Source organism: Eubalaena glacialis, chromosome 4 (assembly GCF_028564815.1).
Source record: "Eubalaena glacialis isolate mEubGla1 chromosome 4, mEubGla1.1.hap2.+ XY, whole genome shotgun sequence".
NCBI classification, from domain to species: domain Eukaryota; kingdom Metazoa; phylum Chordata; class Mammalia; order Artiodactyla; family Balaenidae; genus Eubalaena; species Eubalaena glacialis.
The window spans coordinates 59,184,431-59,203,530 of NC_083719.1; the positions used below are offsets into that span (position 1 = coordinate 59,184,431).

The 19,100-nt window shown below is 35.9% G+C and overlaps 1 protein-coding gene across 1 annotated transcript in view; it reads right to left on the reverse strand.

Annotated features, from left to right (window-relative positions):
* The window catches only part of ANKRD31 (ankyrin repeat domain 31), a 115,688-nt gene that overhangs the window by 16,769 nt on the left and 79,819 nt on the right, over positions 1–19,100 (reverse strand). The window contains exons 19-22 of the mRNA XM_061187916.1: positions 18,910–19,025; positions 15,016–15,103; positions 3,925–4,021; positions 561–1,560 (exon numbers count right to left, since the gene is read on the reverse strand). Of these exons, the coding sequence (XP_061043899.1) occupies positions 561–1,560; positions 3,925–4,021; positions 15,016–15,103; positions 18,910–19,025 (1,301 nt within the window). The remainder of the gene's footprint in view (positions 1–560; positions 1,561–3,924; positions 4,022–15,015; positions 15,104–18,909; positions 19,026–19,100) is intronic.

Here is a 19,100-nt window from a genome sequence, read left to right on the forward strand (position 1 = left end):
CCAGGACCCTGCAATCTTTGCCACTCTTATATCCTCTTTCAAAAACTGAATGGGGGGAAAAGGGAAAGGAAGCCTCCTTTGTAGGCATTTCTAGCAGAACCTTTTTTTTCCTCTTCTGTTATTATGCATATGTGATATTGTTTTAATTGAGTTATATTTACCCAAACTCTAAGTCACTTTCTGTTTCTAAATTGAGCTACTATGGAAGATGAGTTTATACTTAACCCTTATTAGGGGAAGCTTTAGCAGTACACACTGGTAGTTCCCAAAACTTTGGAACCAAACACAGCTCCAATTTATTATTTTTTATTTTGTTCTTAAATCCTTCCTGCTGCAGTAAAACTGACTAATTCTGGTCTGAGAGCCTAAAGGTGCTTGTGACTAAAATGTACAGGGCAATTTTAGAAGCATGATTTCACTTGCTAAGATATAATGGTTAAATCTCTCCATTCAAGAAGCCCAGCCAAACCCTATTCCCCTAATTAGAGCTAAACACTATGTGACAGCAACATTTACTCACTTATAAAATTTACATAATTTTAGAGAAAAAAAAAGGATACCTGTGTTTTGAATTCCAGAATATTATTTCCCGGATTAATTCTTCCTAGCAATATCAGATCCTTTATCTGCATACATTTCTTTTTAGGAGTTGTGCTGTATTTTGAAGGATTTTTTATAGTATGTTGACGGCCAGACCCAGAGGAGGAGGAGCTCTGACTATCATTTGCATGTCGAACAGCAAGAGCTGATTTTTTAAGATAAGGTTTCACCTGATGCCCCGTATTACTGCCAAAGACATCAATCCCTTGATGTACCAGGGATTCTGATGTCCCCCTATGTGGTTGCTGGGAAGCTGTTTTCCTGTTTCCTTTTTTTGGATCACAATTGGAAAGAGCCTGATCACAAATAACAGTTGATGGATTGGCATCACTGTGGGCAAATACACTTGCGGTTTCTGAAATCTTTAATGTGCCAGTTACTGCTGAAGGACTAAAGGACTCATGCCCTTTGGCTGTAGTATCTGTAAGATCATTTTCTTTTTGTGAATATTCTGCTTGAGCAATAAAAGAAATAGGTTGGGATTGTAATTTAATCTTCTTAGTGCCATCTGAAAGTCTGGATTTTGATAATCTATCTAAGGTACAGTCACTGACACTTTGTTTAGAATTCAGTTCATTTCCAGAAAATTCTTCCCTTCTCACTGTCTTTGAATTTAGACAAGTGTTGGTATTTTGGTTGTCATGCCAAATTTCCCAAGACAACTGTGTTTCCTGCATGCTTCCACAAACAAGGCTGACAGGAGAAAATGAACCTGACTGGGGCTGTACTGAATTTTCCAGACTGGTAAACTCTTGGCTGTCCTTTTCATTAGAGATTTCTGAGCTCAATGGCAGCTTCTTGAAACTAAGACCAGACAAAGATGTAACATTCTTATAGATCTGAATTTTCTGGCTTATTTTTTTCTGTTTTTTTGCTACAAGTAAAAGGCTCTTCTGCCTTGTGGCCAAGTTAGCTAGTTGTTCTCTCAGGACTCCATGCTTAAATGACTCTATGGACACCCTGTAGGAAGAAACAGAAAGAGGAGAAAATACAAAAACAGTAGAAAACTTTTTTTTTAGCAATCATTTAGATTTTATACTTTGTGTCAATTTAATCAGCTCAAAGTACACAAGAGTCTATCTTTGCAATGTATATTCTTTGAGAGAAAACTGTTGCTTTACTTGAGGTAAATAAGTTTGCCTTTTTTAGGAGGTGACAGCGTGGTTATCCACATTTATATTCACATCATTACTTATCAGTTGTGAGTCCGCCCGAAAAGAGAAACAAAACTTGGGTTGTTTATCTAGATACCTAGTAGTCCTTTAGTTGGAAGGTATAAATTGATGGCCAAGGAGCAACACCATTCTTTAAGTTTGGAATTCGCTTACCTGTTTACAGTGAAATGGTGTATCAAGAAGTAAAATTTGGGAGTAAGTTCCACCCAAATTCCCTTACTTATGGAGGACTGAGATTGTTTTGTGAATAATTATAAGTAAGCTAGACCTGAGAAATGTCAATTCATCAAGTACTTATTGTATTGGGTTGGCCAAAAAGCTCATTTGGGTTTTTCCGCAAGATGTTACGGAAAAACCCGAATGAACTTTTTGGCCAACCCAATAATTGTACTTTGAATCTGTAGTGAGGTACTTTGAAGTGACTGCCCAGATAAGCATTATCCTGTGTGCCCTCCTTAAACCAAGTCTCTCAGGGGCTTGAAGACTGAATGGGAGGAAACTGGCTCATCCACACCTGTCTTTTGCTTATACTCACCTATTCCACACTGATCTTCAGGATATTGGACACTTTGTTTCCAGTAGCTCTCAAACTTTTTGGTTTCAGGACTTTTTTATACTCTTAAAAATTACTGAGGAACGCAAAGAGCTTTTGTTTATTTGAGTTATATCTATCAATAGTTACTGTTTTAGAAAATAAGACAGAAAATTTTAAAACACAAGACTACACAAGTGCACATTCCATTAGCTATTAGAGTGATGATATCATCACACGCCATGTGGCCTCTAGAAAATTCCACTGTACACTTATGAGAAAATGAGAGCAAAAGTGGGCAAATAACATCTTAATGTTATTATAAAAATGGTTTTGACTTCTTAGACCCCTTGAAATGGTCTCAGGGACCCTCAGGGACCATCTTTTTAGAGCAGCTGTTTTAAGAGAAAGCAATAGTATAGGTACTTGTCTCTCCTAACACAGTTTAGAGTTGTTGGTACTGAACTCCAAACCGACTGGATGTCAAAGCAAGTAGTAGATATAAGTGGAAGAAGCATCAAGAAGAAATCAGATTAGCAAATAACTGGTAGTATAAAATGCAAGAAGCTGGATAGATAGAGGAGAAGAAGAAATTAATATCACATTTAAAACTATGTGAAACAAAGAGTTCAGACAAAATACAAATGCTCTTTAGATTACAAGATTTTAAGGCTAATAGCAACATTAGTATGAAGACACACATATATAAAGGAATATTATTCAGCCATAAAAAAAAATAAATCCTGCCATTTGTGACAACATGGATGGATCTTGAGAGCGCTATGCTAAGTGAAAAAAGTCAGACAGAGAAAGACAAATACTGTATGATCTCACTGATATTTGGAAGCTAAAGCAAAAACAAAAAAGGCATAGATACAGAGAACAGATTGGTGGTTGGTGGAGGTGGAGGTGGCAGGTGGGTGAAATGGGTGAATGTAATCAAAAGGTATAAATTTCCAGTTATGAAATAAATAAGGCATGGGAGTGTAATATATAGCATGGTGACTATAGTTGATAATACTGTATTATATATTTGAAAGTTGCTAAGAGAGTAGACCTTAAAAGTTCTCATCACAAGAAAAAAGACAAAAAATAGAAAAACTAAAAAAAATAATGCTCAAAACAAGAAAAAATATATAACAAATTTCTCAAAAAAAAGGATGATAAGAGGTAAGTAATCAATATAATCAGGATAAAACTCTTTAAGGACCCTGAGAGTTTAGAAGTACACAAAACCACAAAATATACATGATTAAACTGCTTAGAAGAACATTTGTGATAGCATAAAAGAAAAAATTTTAATGTAAAAAATGTGAGTTTACTAAGGAAAGAAATTTACTTATGGGATTCATGACCAGAAAGGCTTTCATAAAATTCATGGCTGTAGACAACTTTTTAAGATAGTAAAATATCCTTTTCTGAACATTTCAAGTAATAAAGTAGAAAAACATCTTTCTAGGAAGTATAATTCCTCATGGAGGTAAAAGATTAGATGACCTCATAAAGTCCTTTTCTGGTCCTAAGCAACATTTGTAATCTTAAATTCTAGGCCTATTGTAGATAAAAATAGATAAATTCTGAAAACTCTAAAGCATTCTTATTTTTTTTTTCACTCACCTGTATTTTTTAGCTAAATCATCCCTTTCTGCCTTCTGTTTGGCAAGCACGTTGTCCATAACCTCCTTTATCTCTAACATCTTATCAATGTATTGTTCTAGAAACATGGTAATAAAATAAAAAGTCAGTTAATTGAGAGATAACAAATGTTAAATTTGGTCACACAGGACTTAGCCTTACTGTTAATTAAAAAGCCATTATTTCCCTAGGAATTATGTCACTCTATGGAAGTACCCTGAAGTGTATAAGTAAGAACATGGTATCAAGAAGAAGCAGGCCAGACTGAATTCTAATCCTGCTACCCCACTGACTAAGCTTTGTGAACCTGGACAAGTCACTGACCTCTCTGGTCAGCTTCCTTACCTGTGAAATGAGGGTAGTAAAGGAAAATAAATAGGAAGATAAATATTTTGTCTGTTAAAATTATTTACTTTTTAAAATACAAAAGGAATACATTGTCAATGTAAAGAAAATATGCAAATAATATGAATGTTTACGGAGAAGAGAAGTCAAAGACTACCCCACTCAACCACTCCTTCTCCTCAATATTTCACTCCATGAAAGAGATTGCTGTTCATACTTTGGTGTGTGTGTGTGTGTAAACTTTAAAATATATTTATATAATATATTGTTCTATACTGTATTTGTACTATATATATTATATGTACTTAAAAATAAGAGTCACACTATCAGTTCTTTTTTTTTATTAATTAATTTTTTATTTTATTTATTTTTGGCTGCGTTGGATCTTCATTGCTGCACACGGGCTTCCTCTAGTTGTGGTGAGTGGGGGCTACTCTTCCTTGCAGTATGCAGGCTTCTCATTGCGGTGGCTTCTCTTGTTGCAGAGCATGGGCTCTAGGCATGCAGGCTTCAGTAGTTGTGGCACGCAGGCTCAGTAGTTGTGGCTCGTGGGCTCTAGAGCACAGGCTCAGCAGTCGTGGCGCATGGGCTTAGTTGCTCTGTGGCATGTGAGATCTTCATGGACCAGGGCTCGAACCCGTGTCCCCTGCATTGGCAGGAGGATTCTTAACCACTGCACCACCAGGGAAGTCCCACACTGTCAGTTTTTGTTCTTTACACTTAACACTTAGATAGGGCTATATGATATCTACAGTCACTTATTGATCTATATAAAATTACTTTTATAATAATTAAATTTTTCCTACTTTCCTCCATTGCTTCCCAAGGCATCATGACCTCCCCCATCACAGATTCAAAGGATTTACATGTAAATTTCAGTTATGTCCAAACCCAGATTCCCAAATAGGAAATTTCGCTTAGATGAATACATTTTATTTATTTTAAGCCTACTTGCTATTCATTTCATTTTTGGCTTTGTTTCTTAAGCTTTTTCCTAATTTTTTTAGACCAACGCATATTTTTCTAGATAATTTAACTAGACAAAATCAGTGGTGAAAAATGACATGAAGTTCATAGTTGGAATTTGCTCTAGAACCTCCCTCTGCAAATCAGACAAATGATTTGTTAAGTATAGAGTCTGTTCCCAGACTAGTTTCTATCTCCCTATTATTATGGCAAAAGATTAGTTTCACGACGTGATGCATATGCTAACAAAGGGGAGAAACTTGTATGATAATTAAGAATTTATATATAAATTTTTAGCAGATTTGACACTTTAATAAAAAACATTTACATTATCTATGTCTCCTGTTACATTTGGGTTTTCTAACTGAATTTTAAACCACTGGTAAAAATAACATTATCATAGTAACCTAAAAGATTCTATATATTTCTATAAGAATGGATATAAAGATGTTTTACATGTAACTTGATACTATATACTTATTTATCAAAGAGACAAAATTAATCAATGGTATCTTAGAGAAAACCTAGAAATTGCCCTAATATGTGTAAGATTTTAATATGTGATAATAAGGCATTGTAAACAATGAAGATGAGAGGAATTAGTCAACAAATAAGAGTAGGCAAATGGCGTAGTAATATGGGTGAAAGCCCTATTCTATCCTTATACCGTATGTGGCAGAGAAATTTCAGTTGAATTACAGAGTTAAGATGCTTAGGAAAAAAAACATATAAAATGTTTAAAATGAACATTTTTTTCTGCCTCAATTCAGTTGAGGCACTAAAAATATTTGACATCAAAGTGTATATAAAACATCAATAAGAAAAATTTACAAAGAAATGTACAAAATAATTCATTACTCTTGGATCCCTCAACCGGATCAAAGATACAAAAGGTGTCAGAATATGGAGGTGGTGACTTTGTAAAGCTGTTTCTTTAGAGAGCTGTAGCTTAACTGGGAGGGATTCTCTATGCTGAGCAGCAAAAGTGAAAGGTGAGGGCGTTTCTCCCCTTTACCTCAAGCCTAAAGGGGTAGTTTCTCAAAGGACTATTAAGAGTGTAATAACTTTCTATTGAGGTGACAATGGACTCATATCTGACTTCCTCTTTGACCTTGAACATCTGGAGGTTGAGACCCTGAAAAGCAGGGAGCTTCCACAGCACGGCAAGGAGAAAGTTGCTGCTGTGCTAGGAATTAATTGTCCTTCCTTCTAACAGTGGGTCCAAGAAGCCAGGATCTTGAAGACAGTGTGTAGACTGCCCTGTGGTCCTGCTTATGAGGGTTTGTACCTGAGGGTGACAATCTGTGTAAGGTGGACCACCAGGAAAAAAAAGAAGCTGAGAGGAGACTGAGAGGGCCCAGGGAAAGAAAAATGTGCACTGTCACATTATGGGAGCTACGTAGAAGTTTCAGAACAGCCTCAGAAATTTTGTTTTGAAGAAACTTAGTTTTAAACAACTGTAAAAGAGTGATGGCGCCAACCACAGTCAGGACTTGATCACCAGCCAAGAACTCTAGGGTCCTACTGCCTTACCTCTCCTCCCCTAAAGGGGCAATGAGACCAAAAATAGGGATCATGATTAGAATAATCATGGTGACAACAGAATCATGGTTATAACAGAATAAAATTAAGTTACAAAGCCTGGGGGTGGGGAGGGGAGAAAAGTTTCTAAACTTAAAAGCATTAAAAGAAACAGCAAAGAGGCTGATACATTCTACTATACAGAATTTGAGAATTTCTGTATTTAAGCCCACACTAACATGTTATGAATAAAAAGACAGTTAAGAGGTGAAAAAAGTATTTGCAGCAGTTATGGCAGAAAAGGGGTCAATAACTTGATTATATAAAATGGCTCCAATTTATTAACAAACAGGAACAGTCAGTTTGCGAAACAGAAAATAAAACTAGTGAAAAAGTACCACTAATAAAATCAATAAGGCAGATGAAAATATGATGCATATTTTTTATTAAACTAGTAAAATTTTTTTTTCCGTAAAATTATTTAAAATGAAAATACTGATGCTATTAGCAGCGTAAAGGCAAACAAACACGAATGTGTGTTGGCGGAAGTACAAATTATTATGTAATACTTTAGGAAATCAATTTATCAATATGAACCAATAGATTTAAAAATGTTTATACATTTTTGACCCAATAATTTCAATTATGTTAATTTTTCCTAAGAAGATAATCCTAAATCCAGAAAAAACTATGTGTTGTAGTGTAATAGCAAAAAATTACAAAAATCTAAATGCTCAACAAAAAGGGGAAAATTAAGTAAACCATGGAACATTTATTGAACATTTACTATGTAACTACTAAGAATGATGACTATGACAAAAAAGAATGTAAAAACAGCACATCTAGCACACCTACCAAAAAAGATATCCCACATCCAAAGACAAAGAAACCACAATGAGACAGTAGGAGGGGCGCAATCGCGATAAAATCAAATCCCATACCCGCCAGGTGGGCAACCCACAAACTGTAAAATAATTATACCACAGAAGTTCTCCCACAGGAGTGAAAGTTCTGAGCCCCACGTCAGGCTCCCCAGCCTGGGGGTTTGGCAATGGGAGGAGGAGGCCCCAGAGAATCTGGCTTTGAAGGCCAGCAGGGTTTGATTGCAGGAATTCCACAGCACTGCGGGAAACAGAAACTCCACTCTTGGAGGGTGCACACAAGGTCTCATGTGCACTAGGACCCAGGGAAAAAAGCAATGACTTCATGAGAGCCTGGGCCAGACCTACCTGCTAGTATTGGAGGGTCTCCTGCAGAGGTGGGGGGTGGCTGTGCCTCACTGCAGGGACAAAGACACTGGTGGCAGTAGTTCTGGGTAGTACTCATTGGCGTGAGCCCTCCTGGAGGGCGCCATTTTCTCACCAAGACCTGGCCCCACCCAACAGCCTGTGGGCTCCAGTGCTGGGACACCTTGGGCCAAACAACCAACAGGGCAGGAACACAGCTCTACCCACCAGCAGACAGGCTACTTAAAGTCTTCCTGAGCACACAGCTGCTGGCTAAACACACCTTTGACATGGCCCGCCCACCAGAGGGACAACACCCAGCTCCACCCACCAGTGGGCAGGAACCAGTCCCTCCCACCAGGAAGCCTGCACAAGCCTCTTATACAGCCTCATCCACTCGGGGGGCAGACAGCAGAAGCAAAAAGAACTATAACCCTGCAGCCTGCAGAATGGAAACAGCAATCTCAGAAAGTTAGACAAAATGAGATAGCAAAGGAATATGTCCCAGATGAAGGAACAAGATAAAACACCAGAAGAACAACTAAGTGAAGTGGAAATGGGCAATCCATCTGAAAAAGAATTCAGAGTAATGATAGTAAAGATGATCCAAGACCTTGAAAAAATAATGTAGGCACGGATTGAGAAGATACAAGAAATGTTTAACAAAGACCTAGAAGAATTAAAGAACAAACAGAGATGAAAAGTACAATAACTGAAATAAAAAATACACTAGACGGAATCAATAGCAGAATAACTGAGGCAGAAGAACGGATAAGTGAGCTGGAAGCCAGATGGTAGAAATCACTGCTGCAGAACAGAATAAAGAAAAAAGAATGAAAGGAAATGAGGACAGCCTAAGAGACCTCTGGGACAACACTAAATGCACCAACATTCACATTACAGGGGTCTCAGAAGGAGAAGAGAGAGAAAGGACCTGAGAAAATATTTAAAGAGATAACAGCTGAAAACTTCCCTAACATGGGAAAGGAAATAGTCACCCAAGTCCAGGAAGCACAGATAGTCCCAGGCAGGATAAACCCAAGGAGAAACATGCTGAGACACATAGTAATCAAATTGACAAAAATTAAAAACAAAGACAAAATATTAAAAGCTACAAGGGAAAAACAACAAATAACATACAAGGGAATTCCCATAAGGTTATCAGCTGCTTTCTCAGCAGAAACCCTGCAGGCCAGAAGGGAGTGGCACAATATACTTAAAGTGATAAAAGGAAAGAACCTACAACCAAGAATACTCTATCCAGCAAGGCTCTCTTTCAGATTCGACAGAGAAATCAAAAGCTTTACAGAGAAGCAAAAGCTAAGAGAATTCAGCACCATCAGACCAGCTTTGCAACAAATGCTGAAGGAACTTCTCTAGGTGGAAAAGAAAAGGCCACAACTAGAAATGAGAAAATGATGAATGGAAAAGCTCACCAGTAAAGGCAAACATATAGTAAAGGTAGGAAATCATCTACATGCTAATATGATATCAAAACCAGCAATCGTGAGAAGAGGAGAGTACAAATTCAGGATACTGGAAATGCATTTGAAATTAAAAAAAACAGCATTTAAAACAATCTTGTATATATATATAGACTGCTATATCAAAACCTCATGGTAACCGCAAACCAAAAATCTACAATAGATACACACACACAAAAGAAAAAGGAATCCAAACACAACACTAAAGTTAATCATCAAATCACAAGAGAAGAGAACAAAAGAGTAAGGGAGGAAAAAAGACCTAGAAAACCAAATCCGAAACAATTAACAAAATGGCAATAGGAACATACATGTTGATAATTATCTTAAATGAAAACGGATTAAATGGCCCAACCAAAAGACATAAACTGGCTAAATGGATACAAAAACAAGACCCATATATATGCTGTCTACAAGAGACCCACTTCAGATCTAGGGGCATACAGACTGAAAATGAGGGGATGAAAAAAGGTATTCCATGCAAACGGAAATCAAACGAAAGCTGGAGTAGCAATACTCATATCAGACAAAATAGACTTTAAAATAAAGACCGTCACAAGAGACAAAAAAGGACACTACATAATGATCAAGGGATCAGTCCAAGAAGAAGATATAACAATTGTAAATATATATGTACCCAACATAGGAGCACCTCAATATATAAGGCAAAAACTAACAGCCATAAAAGGAGCAACTGACAATAACACAATAATAGTGGGGGACTTTAACACTCCACTTTCATCAATGAACAGATCATCCAGACAGAAAATCAGTAAGAAAACACAGGCCTTAGATGACACATTAGACCAGATGGACTTAATTGATATTATGGAGCATTCCATCCAAAAGCAGCAGAATACGCATTCTTCTCAAGTGCACATGGAACATTCTCCAGGACTGATCACATGCTGGACCACAAAGTGAGCCTTGGTAAACTTAAAAAAATGGAAATCTTATCAAGCAACTTTTCTGACCACAACACTATGAGATTAGAAATCAACTACAAGAAAAAAACTGTAAAAAACACGAACATGTGGAAGCTAAACAATACACTACTAAACAACCAATGGATCACTGAAGAAATCAAAGAGGAAATAAAAAAGTACCTAGAGACAAATGAAAACAAAAGCACGATGATCCAAAACCTATGGGACACAGCAAAAGCAGTTCTAAGAGGGAAGTTTATAGCAATACAATCTTACCTCAGGAAACAAGAAAAATCTCAAATAAACAACCTAAGCTTACACCTAAAGCAACTAGGGAAAGAAGAACAAACAAAACTCAAAGTTAGTAGAAGGAAAGAAATCATAAAGATCTGAGCAGAAATAAATGAAATAGAGATGAAGAAAACAATAGAAAAGATCAATGAAACTAAAAAGTTCTTTAAAAAGATAAACAAAACTGATAAACCTTTAGCTGGACTGATCAAGAAAAAAAGGGAGAGGGCTCAAATCAATAAAATTAGAAATATAAAAGGAGAAGTTACAATGGACACCCCAGAGATACAAAGGATCACAAAAGACTACTACAATAAACTATATGCCAATTAAATGGACAACCTAGAAGAAATGGACAAATTCTTAGAAAGGTACAATCTCCCAAGACTGAACCAGGAAGAAATAGAAAATACGAACAGACCAATCACAAGTACTGAAATTGAAATTGTGATTTAAAAGCTCCCAACAAACAAAAGTCCAGGACCAGATGGCTTCACAGGCAAATTCTATCAAACATTTAGAGAAGAGTTAACACCCACCCTTCTGAAACTATTCCAAAAAATTGCAGAGGAATGAACACTCCCAAACTCATTCTGTGAGGACACTATCACCCTGATACCAAAACCAGACAAAGATACCACAAAAAGAAAGAAAATTACTGGCCAATATCACTGATGAACATAGATGCAAAAATCCTCAACAAAATACTAGCAAATTGAATCCAACAATCCATTAAAAGGATCATACACCATGATCAAGTGGGATTTATCCCAGGGATGCAAGGATTTTAAAATAACCACAAATCAATCAGTGTGATACGACACCACATCAAAAAATTGAAGAATAAAAACCATATGATCACCTCAGCAGATGCAGAAAAACTGCACAAAATTCAACACCCATTTATGATAAAAACTCTCCAGAAAGTGGGCAGAGAGGGAACATTCCTCAACATAATAAAGGCCATATATGACAAACCTACAGCTAGCATCATATTCAATGGGGAAAAGCTGAAAGCATTTCCTCTAAGATCAGGAACAAGACAAGGATGTCCACTCTCACCACTTTTATTCAACATAGTATTGGAAGTCCTAGCCACAGCAATCAAAGAAGAAAAAGAAATAAAAGGAATCCAAATTGGAAAAGAAGAAGTAAAACTGTCACCGTCTGCAGATGACATGATACTATACAACATTTCTATACACTAACAATGAAAGATCAGAAAGAGAAATTAAAGAAACAATCCCATTTACCATCACATCAAAAAGAATAAAATACCTAGGAATAAACCTACCTAAGGAGGCAAAAGACCTGTATTCTGAAAACTGTAAGACACTGATGAAAGAAATCAAATATGACACAAACAGATGGAAAGATATACCATGTTCTTGGATTGGAAGAATCAGTATTGTCAAAATGACTATACAACCCAAGGCAATCTACAGATTCAATGAAATCCCTATCAAATTACCAATGGCATTTTTCACAGAACTAGAACAATGGAGACACAAAAGACCCCGAATAGTCAAAGTGACCTTGAGAAAGAAAAATGGAGCTGGAGGAATCAGGCTCCCTGGCTTCAGACTATACTACAAAGCTACGGTCATCAAAACAGTATGGTACTGGTACAAAAACAGAAATATAGATCAATGGAAAAAGACAGAAAGCCCAGAAATAAACCCACACTCCTATGGTCAATTAATCTAAGACAAAGGAGGCAAGACTATACAGTGGAGAAAAGACAGTCTCTTCAATAAATGGTTCTGGGAAAACTGGACAGCTACATATTAAAAAATGAAATTAGAACATTCTTTAACACCATAAAGATAAAATAACTCAAAATGGATTAAGGACCTAAATGTAAGACTCGATACTATAAAATTCTTAGAGGAAAACACAGGCAGAACACTCTTTGATATAAATCGCAGCATTATCTTTTTAGATCCATCTCCTAGAGTAATGGAAATAAAAACAAAAATAAACAAATGGGACCTAATTAAATTCAAAAGCTTCTGCACAGCAAAGGAAACCATAAACAAAACAAAAACTCACAGAATGGGAGAAAATATTTGCAAACGATGTGACCGAAAAGGGATTAATCTTCAAAATTTACAAACAGCTCATGAGGCTCTATATCAAAAAATAACCCAATCAAAAAATGGGCAGAATAACTAAATAAAAAGAACATTTCTCCAAAGGATATATACAGATGGCCAAGAGGCACATGAAAAGAGATGGTCAATATTGCTAATTATTAGAGAAATGCAAATCACATCTACAGTGAGACATCACCCCACACCAGTCAGAATGGCCATCACCAGAAAGTGTACAAACAATAAATGCTGGAGAGGGTATGGAGAAAAGAGAACCCTCCTACACTGTTGGTGGGAATGTAAATTGGTGCAGCCACTAAGGAGAACAGTACTGAGGTTCCTTAAAAAACTAAAAATAGAGCTACCATATGATCCAGCAATCCCACTCCTGGGCATATATCCGGAGAAAACCATGGTTCAAAGGGATACATGCAACCCGATATTCACTGCAGTGCTGTGTACAATAGCCAAGACATGGCAGCAACCTAAATGTCCAACAGATGAATGATAAAGAAGATGTGGTACATATATACAATGGAATATTACTCAGCCATTAAAAAGAATGAAATAATGCCGCCATTTGCAGCAACGTGGATGGACCTGGAGATTATCATACTAAGTGAAGTAAGTTAGACAAAGACAAATATCATATGATATCGCTTATATGCGGAATCTAAAAAAAATGATACAAATGAACTTATTTACAATACAGAAAAAGACTCACAGACTTAGAGAACAAACTTATGGTTACCAGTGGGAGAGGGTGGGGGAGAGGGATACACTGGGAGTTTGGGATTGACATATACACACTGCTATATTTAAAACAGATAACCAACAAGGACCTACTGTATAGCACAGGGAACTCTGCTCAATATTCTGTAATAACCTAAATGGAAAAGGAACTTGGAAAAGAACAGATATGTGTATATGTATAACTGAATCACTTTGCTATATATACATCTGAAACTAACACAACATTGTTAATCAACTATACTCCAATATGAAATAAAAATTTAAAAAATAATAAAGTAGCATATGGGAGAAAAAATTAAATACAGACCATCCATTGTTTAATTAATACTACCTAATACATTATTTCTCACACATCTAATAATTTCTGGTAATGCCTTAAATGTTTGAAATTTTGTGAGTTTCAACTCTAAAATTGAGATATGTTTTAGTAAATTAATGCCAAAAAAAAAGAAAAAAGGTTATAAATCAAGGATCTTCCCAAGGTGTCTGATTTTATCTCAAAGGGTACTTTTATCTTATGAGCAGAATATGGGAAGTTTCATGCAGGATAAAAGAAGTAAACAAACAAGTCTTCAAATAAATCCTACTCAGGACAAATAATAATTTGGCTTATGGCTTAGTAATTATTATCAAATTGCAACACGACAAACATGGAATGTATAGTGAAGTCACAAACGATTCAGAACTGGTTCCCTCTGACATGAAGTTTTTCTAGTGCATTTGAAGATGTGTAATTATATTTTTAAAAATTCTTCCTAATGAAACACCAGTAGCATAACCATTATAGAAAGAGAAACTTGCCCTAAATACTTCTATGAGAAGATACTTAGTCTACTCAATAACTTAGAATTAACTTTGAAGATTTATTATCACTTTTAAAAAATGATTTCATTTTATATTATTTTACTTTGGTTTCAAGGGATATCATACTCCTGCAAAGAGTAAAGTCCAAAATTAAGGTACTGACAGTACTGTACTCCCTCTGAAGGCTCTAGGGGAGGAAACTTCCTTGCCTCTTCTAGTCTCTGGTGGCTCCAGGCATTCCTTGGCTTGTGGTTGCATCACTCCAGTCTCTGCCTCCATCTTCACATGGCCTTCTCCTTCTCTCTGTGTCTCTCTCTTGTGTGTCTCTTATATGGACACTTGTCACTGGATTTAGAGCCCATTTGGAAAATCCAAGACAAATCTCATTTCCAGATCTCTAATTATATCTGTAAAGACTCTCCCCCCTGCAAAAAAAGTCACATTCACAGATTCTGAGGCTTAGAATGTGGACATATTTTTGGGGGAGGGCACCTTCAACCCCACTGCACTCCTATTTTGAATTCTACCAGAAAGTTAATTTGGCCTGTTCTTGAACTTTATAAAAATGCAATCATACTTATACCCTACCCCCCCAAAAAGAAGATGAGATAGCAATACCTTGGATGATTGAAATAATCAGACTTGAGTATGAGTATATATTTACCTGCATCTTCAGGGGTTCTTATTTCAAACGCTAATAAATTTTCTTGTTTTTCTTCTAAATCTTGTAGAATGGCACTGATGGTCTGATGCTATCAGATAAAATATTAAAAACTTCATTACAAGAAGGTAGATGTTTTTCTCTGATATGCAACTGACAAATGCACAGTAAAAGTGCTAAAGAAAGTGCCACTAAAAATGCTCATTTCCCTTTATGTTCCAAATGTACTCAGGCTTTGTTTAAACTTAATTGTATATATATTGCATATTTGGGGAAAAATTAAACTTAAATATATCTTGTTTTATGTAGCAGATCTGCTCCAGGAAAACAGAATGTAAGAGTAGCAACCATACAAAGAATCACAATTTCTCAATGACTTCTGTTATAGGCATAGGAGAAAAAGAACAACTCAGCACATAATATTTAAAGACCATATATATGCAACAAGTTCACTTTAAGGCTTTATGACTATCATTGCACACTACTGAAATTTCACACATAGTCTTACAAATACAAAACACTCTCAAAAACTCACAAAGGGGATTTAAAACCACCTCTTTATATACTTGTCAGTATTAATATTCCTGACTCAAATGCCTTCTATGTATTCTGCCCAGAACTTTCTCTTTCTTATGAGAGACGGAATTGTGGAGTGGACTCTGGAACTGGACTGCCTGGGTTTGAATTCCGGCTTCATCTCTTCCTAGCTGGGTGACTACAAGTTAATTATCTTGTAGCAAGATTAATTATCCTCTCCTTGTCGGAACTGAGTAACACATATAAAATGTTTAGGACAGTGTCAGCACAAAGTAAAAGCTCAATATATACTGCTTATTATTATTATATTAAACCAATCTCACACACAAAACCCCTGACTAATCTAATCCATACTGATTTCTTCTTTCTCAGAATTACTTAAGAATTTCAGTGCTACAGAAATTAGCATTAACATGTATAATGTCTTATATATTATATTTCCTCCATCAAAACAATGAGATCTTGTAGGCAGGAGCATGGCTTTCATATTTGTATAGGTTTCCACACTGCTGGATATACAATTGTTGCTCAATAAATGACAACTGATGGACTGACTTGTACTATGTATCCTTTAATATATTCTCAAAACACATTCATTTTTAAAAGATGTATGTCCTCAAAGCCTTGTGAAGTACGTTGCTCTAAAGTTTTACTTTGGTGCTCACAAGGGATATGGAAAATGCACATAATAAAACCATCCAGTTATGTGGAAAAGCAAACTAAAGGTCTAAATTTGTGACCAGACTAAGCCTCTACCTACAGGTTGGGATAAAGAAAACATCTTTTGGTGCTGACTTCCCTTTCTGTTTTGTCTCATACTGTAGATGCACTCAGTCTTGTCCACCATGGGCCATAACTTTTCACTCCATACCAGCTCCACATTTTACCATGGAGGGCCCAGTAAAATTTTCCCTCCAAGATCCCCCTTCTTAGTCCTTCATTACTATTTGTTTATCTTACCAAAAAAACCCCCAAAAAACAAAAAAACACACTCCTAACCTAGGATCTGTCTTTGGAATAAGCAACTTATAGACAGTTTACACTCTACTTACTGTAAAGCTTCACTATGATTTTATTCCAGATTTACAACTTTTACTATGGCAGGATCATCTTTGCCTCTGACATCTCTTTTACAATTTTGAATATTAAAACATAGTGGTTAAGAGCACAGGCTCTGGAGTCAGATTGCCTGGAGTTTAATTCTGCCATTGCTACTTAATAGAAATGTAATTCTGGATTGTTACTGACCCTCTCTTACTTTAGCTTCCTTATCTGTAATGAGGAAGGTAATGATATTAATAGAAACTACCTAGAAGAATTATTATAAGGACTAAATGAGTTAATATAAAGCACTTAGAGGAGAGCTTACCATATAATAAATATTCGGTGAATGCAAACTATTATCATTATTATTTTTTATTACTTCTGTACTCATTCTATATGGAGGTAGAGAAGGAGGCTGCCTACACATGCTGTGATCTGAAGGTGTTAGAAGGTAGCACCAAACTAAAATCATCTCATTTCCTTTGCACCTGGCCATAGAGTCGCCCCCACCCCCATCCTCAATTTGGTTTGGAAATTTCAACATTCAAAAACAATTTTACATTTACAAAAGACAAACCCCTGATGATTTTAATGTCTGCATATTTAAGTTTTTTTTTCTTTTTTTTTAAAGTTGGTTTTCATTAAACTCCTATATCTCCACTATATTCCTCTGTGGCTCAGCATCTAAAATGATATACATTATTCCTGAAGCAAATACCCATATAGTTAATACCAATAGGGTGATTTTTCCATAATGTTTTAATCTTTACATGAAAAAATACCTTAAAGATACTAATGGTCAATATGGTGAACTGAGCTGATACAGAAGGACTCCAGTCTACTCCAAACAGTTGGAAAAACACATTAGACAAAATACAATAAACTTTAACCACCTGTCCCCAGCTAAGATTGGAAAAAGAAAGAAATAAAATGAAGCTAGTAGCAGCCCATGAGTGATCTGGAACAAACATAGATATTAGGGATTAGGGTCCTACAAAGGAACAGAAGATAAGGCCTCAGGGCCACATGAAGAAGGAGTTAGAATGGAGTCCCCTCATAAAGCTAGTGACCTTGAGTGGGTGTCCTTTAGCTTAAATAAGGATTAGAAAAAATTCTACTTGTCACCCACCCAAGGCTTTGGGTAGAAAATCAGAGATCAAAGGCTATTGCCCACAATATAGCGCAGAGAGTTAAAGAGATGGAAAATATGAAAAAGACATATGGAGACTGGTCTAACAGCCATCTAAATACGAGCTCCAAAAAAGGAGATACTGAGAATGAGAGAAAGGTAATATTCAAAGATATAAGGGCTGAGAGTTTCCAAAATACAAATGAGAAATGTGTCTTCAGATTAAAGGAGCATGTCTAGTCCTTAGAATAATTAATTAAAAACATACCCACATTTAGACATAACCTAGTGAAACTGCAGAATATAAAAGAAAAATCTTAAAAACTGTAAGCTTAAAAGACATTATCTACAAGGGAATGACAAAGATTGACAATTAACTTTTCATTCATTACAAGAGATACCAGGAACAATGTAAAATATTTTTTAAATGCTGAGGCAAATATAATTGTTTGAATACCATTCAAAATATTTAAGGTATAAAATAGTTGATTAATCATAGTTTAGGTTCAATGAATAATATTTTCCCCTCTACACTAACAAAAAATATGTAAGGGAAATCTAATCAACATACATAGTCTTATTCAAAATAATATTTCATTAAGGATGCTACTTCGCTTAAGAAGTTAGTGTCTAGTAAGCTGTATGTTTTAATCAAACTAAGACTATCCATCTTATATATTAATATATGTGTGACTACTATGTTTTTTTTTTTTTTCAAAAATATACGTTTACATGAAGGATTTCACATATAGCAAACACTATCACTATAAACCATGTGGGATCCAGGTTGGTTAAACCAGGTTTCTTTTCTCTTCTCTGTCTGGGTTCCAGGGTCTTTTCTACCTAGTATGTATCCTAGATACTTTTTGGAAGTGGGTGGGTGAAGACACACTGTGACAGTGGCACTGTCTGTCGGATAAGAAGTAGCCAAAAAACCCAATCTAGGTGTAAAGGATAGCAGCTAAACTATAATTCTGTGTTCAATGCAGATAATGGAGAGTTAACTATATACCATATTTTCTTGGTTCATTCTGTTCAATTATGCTGTATTATTTTCTTATGACAAAAAACATTTTCAATCTGTATGTCCTTAAAATGGAAAGAGTGCTGCCAACAGCCAATGGCTGGCTGGCCCAAAGAATGGCATTTTCTAGGCTGAAGAACAAAAGGATTTCAACTTCACTCACCATGGCAAGGTTTTCTTTTGTTTTTTCTTGGTGTGAAATAGAACGTGTATCGACAGTTTTGCAGTCATCACAAAAACACTGTTTATGTCTTTTTGCCCGGATAGCAGGAATTTTTACTTTAAAACATAAAATTAGAAAATATAAGAATGTGCAAAAATTTAGCATCATTTTATCAATTGTAATGGTGACAG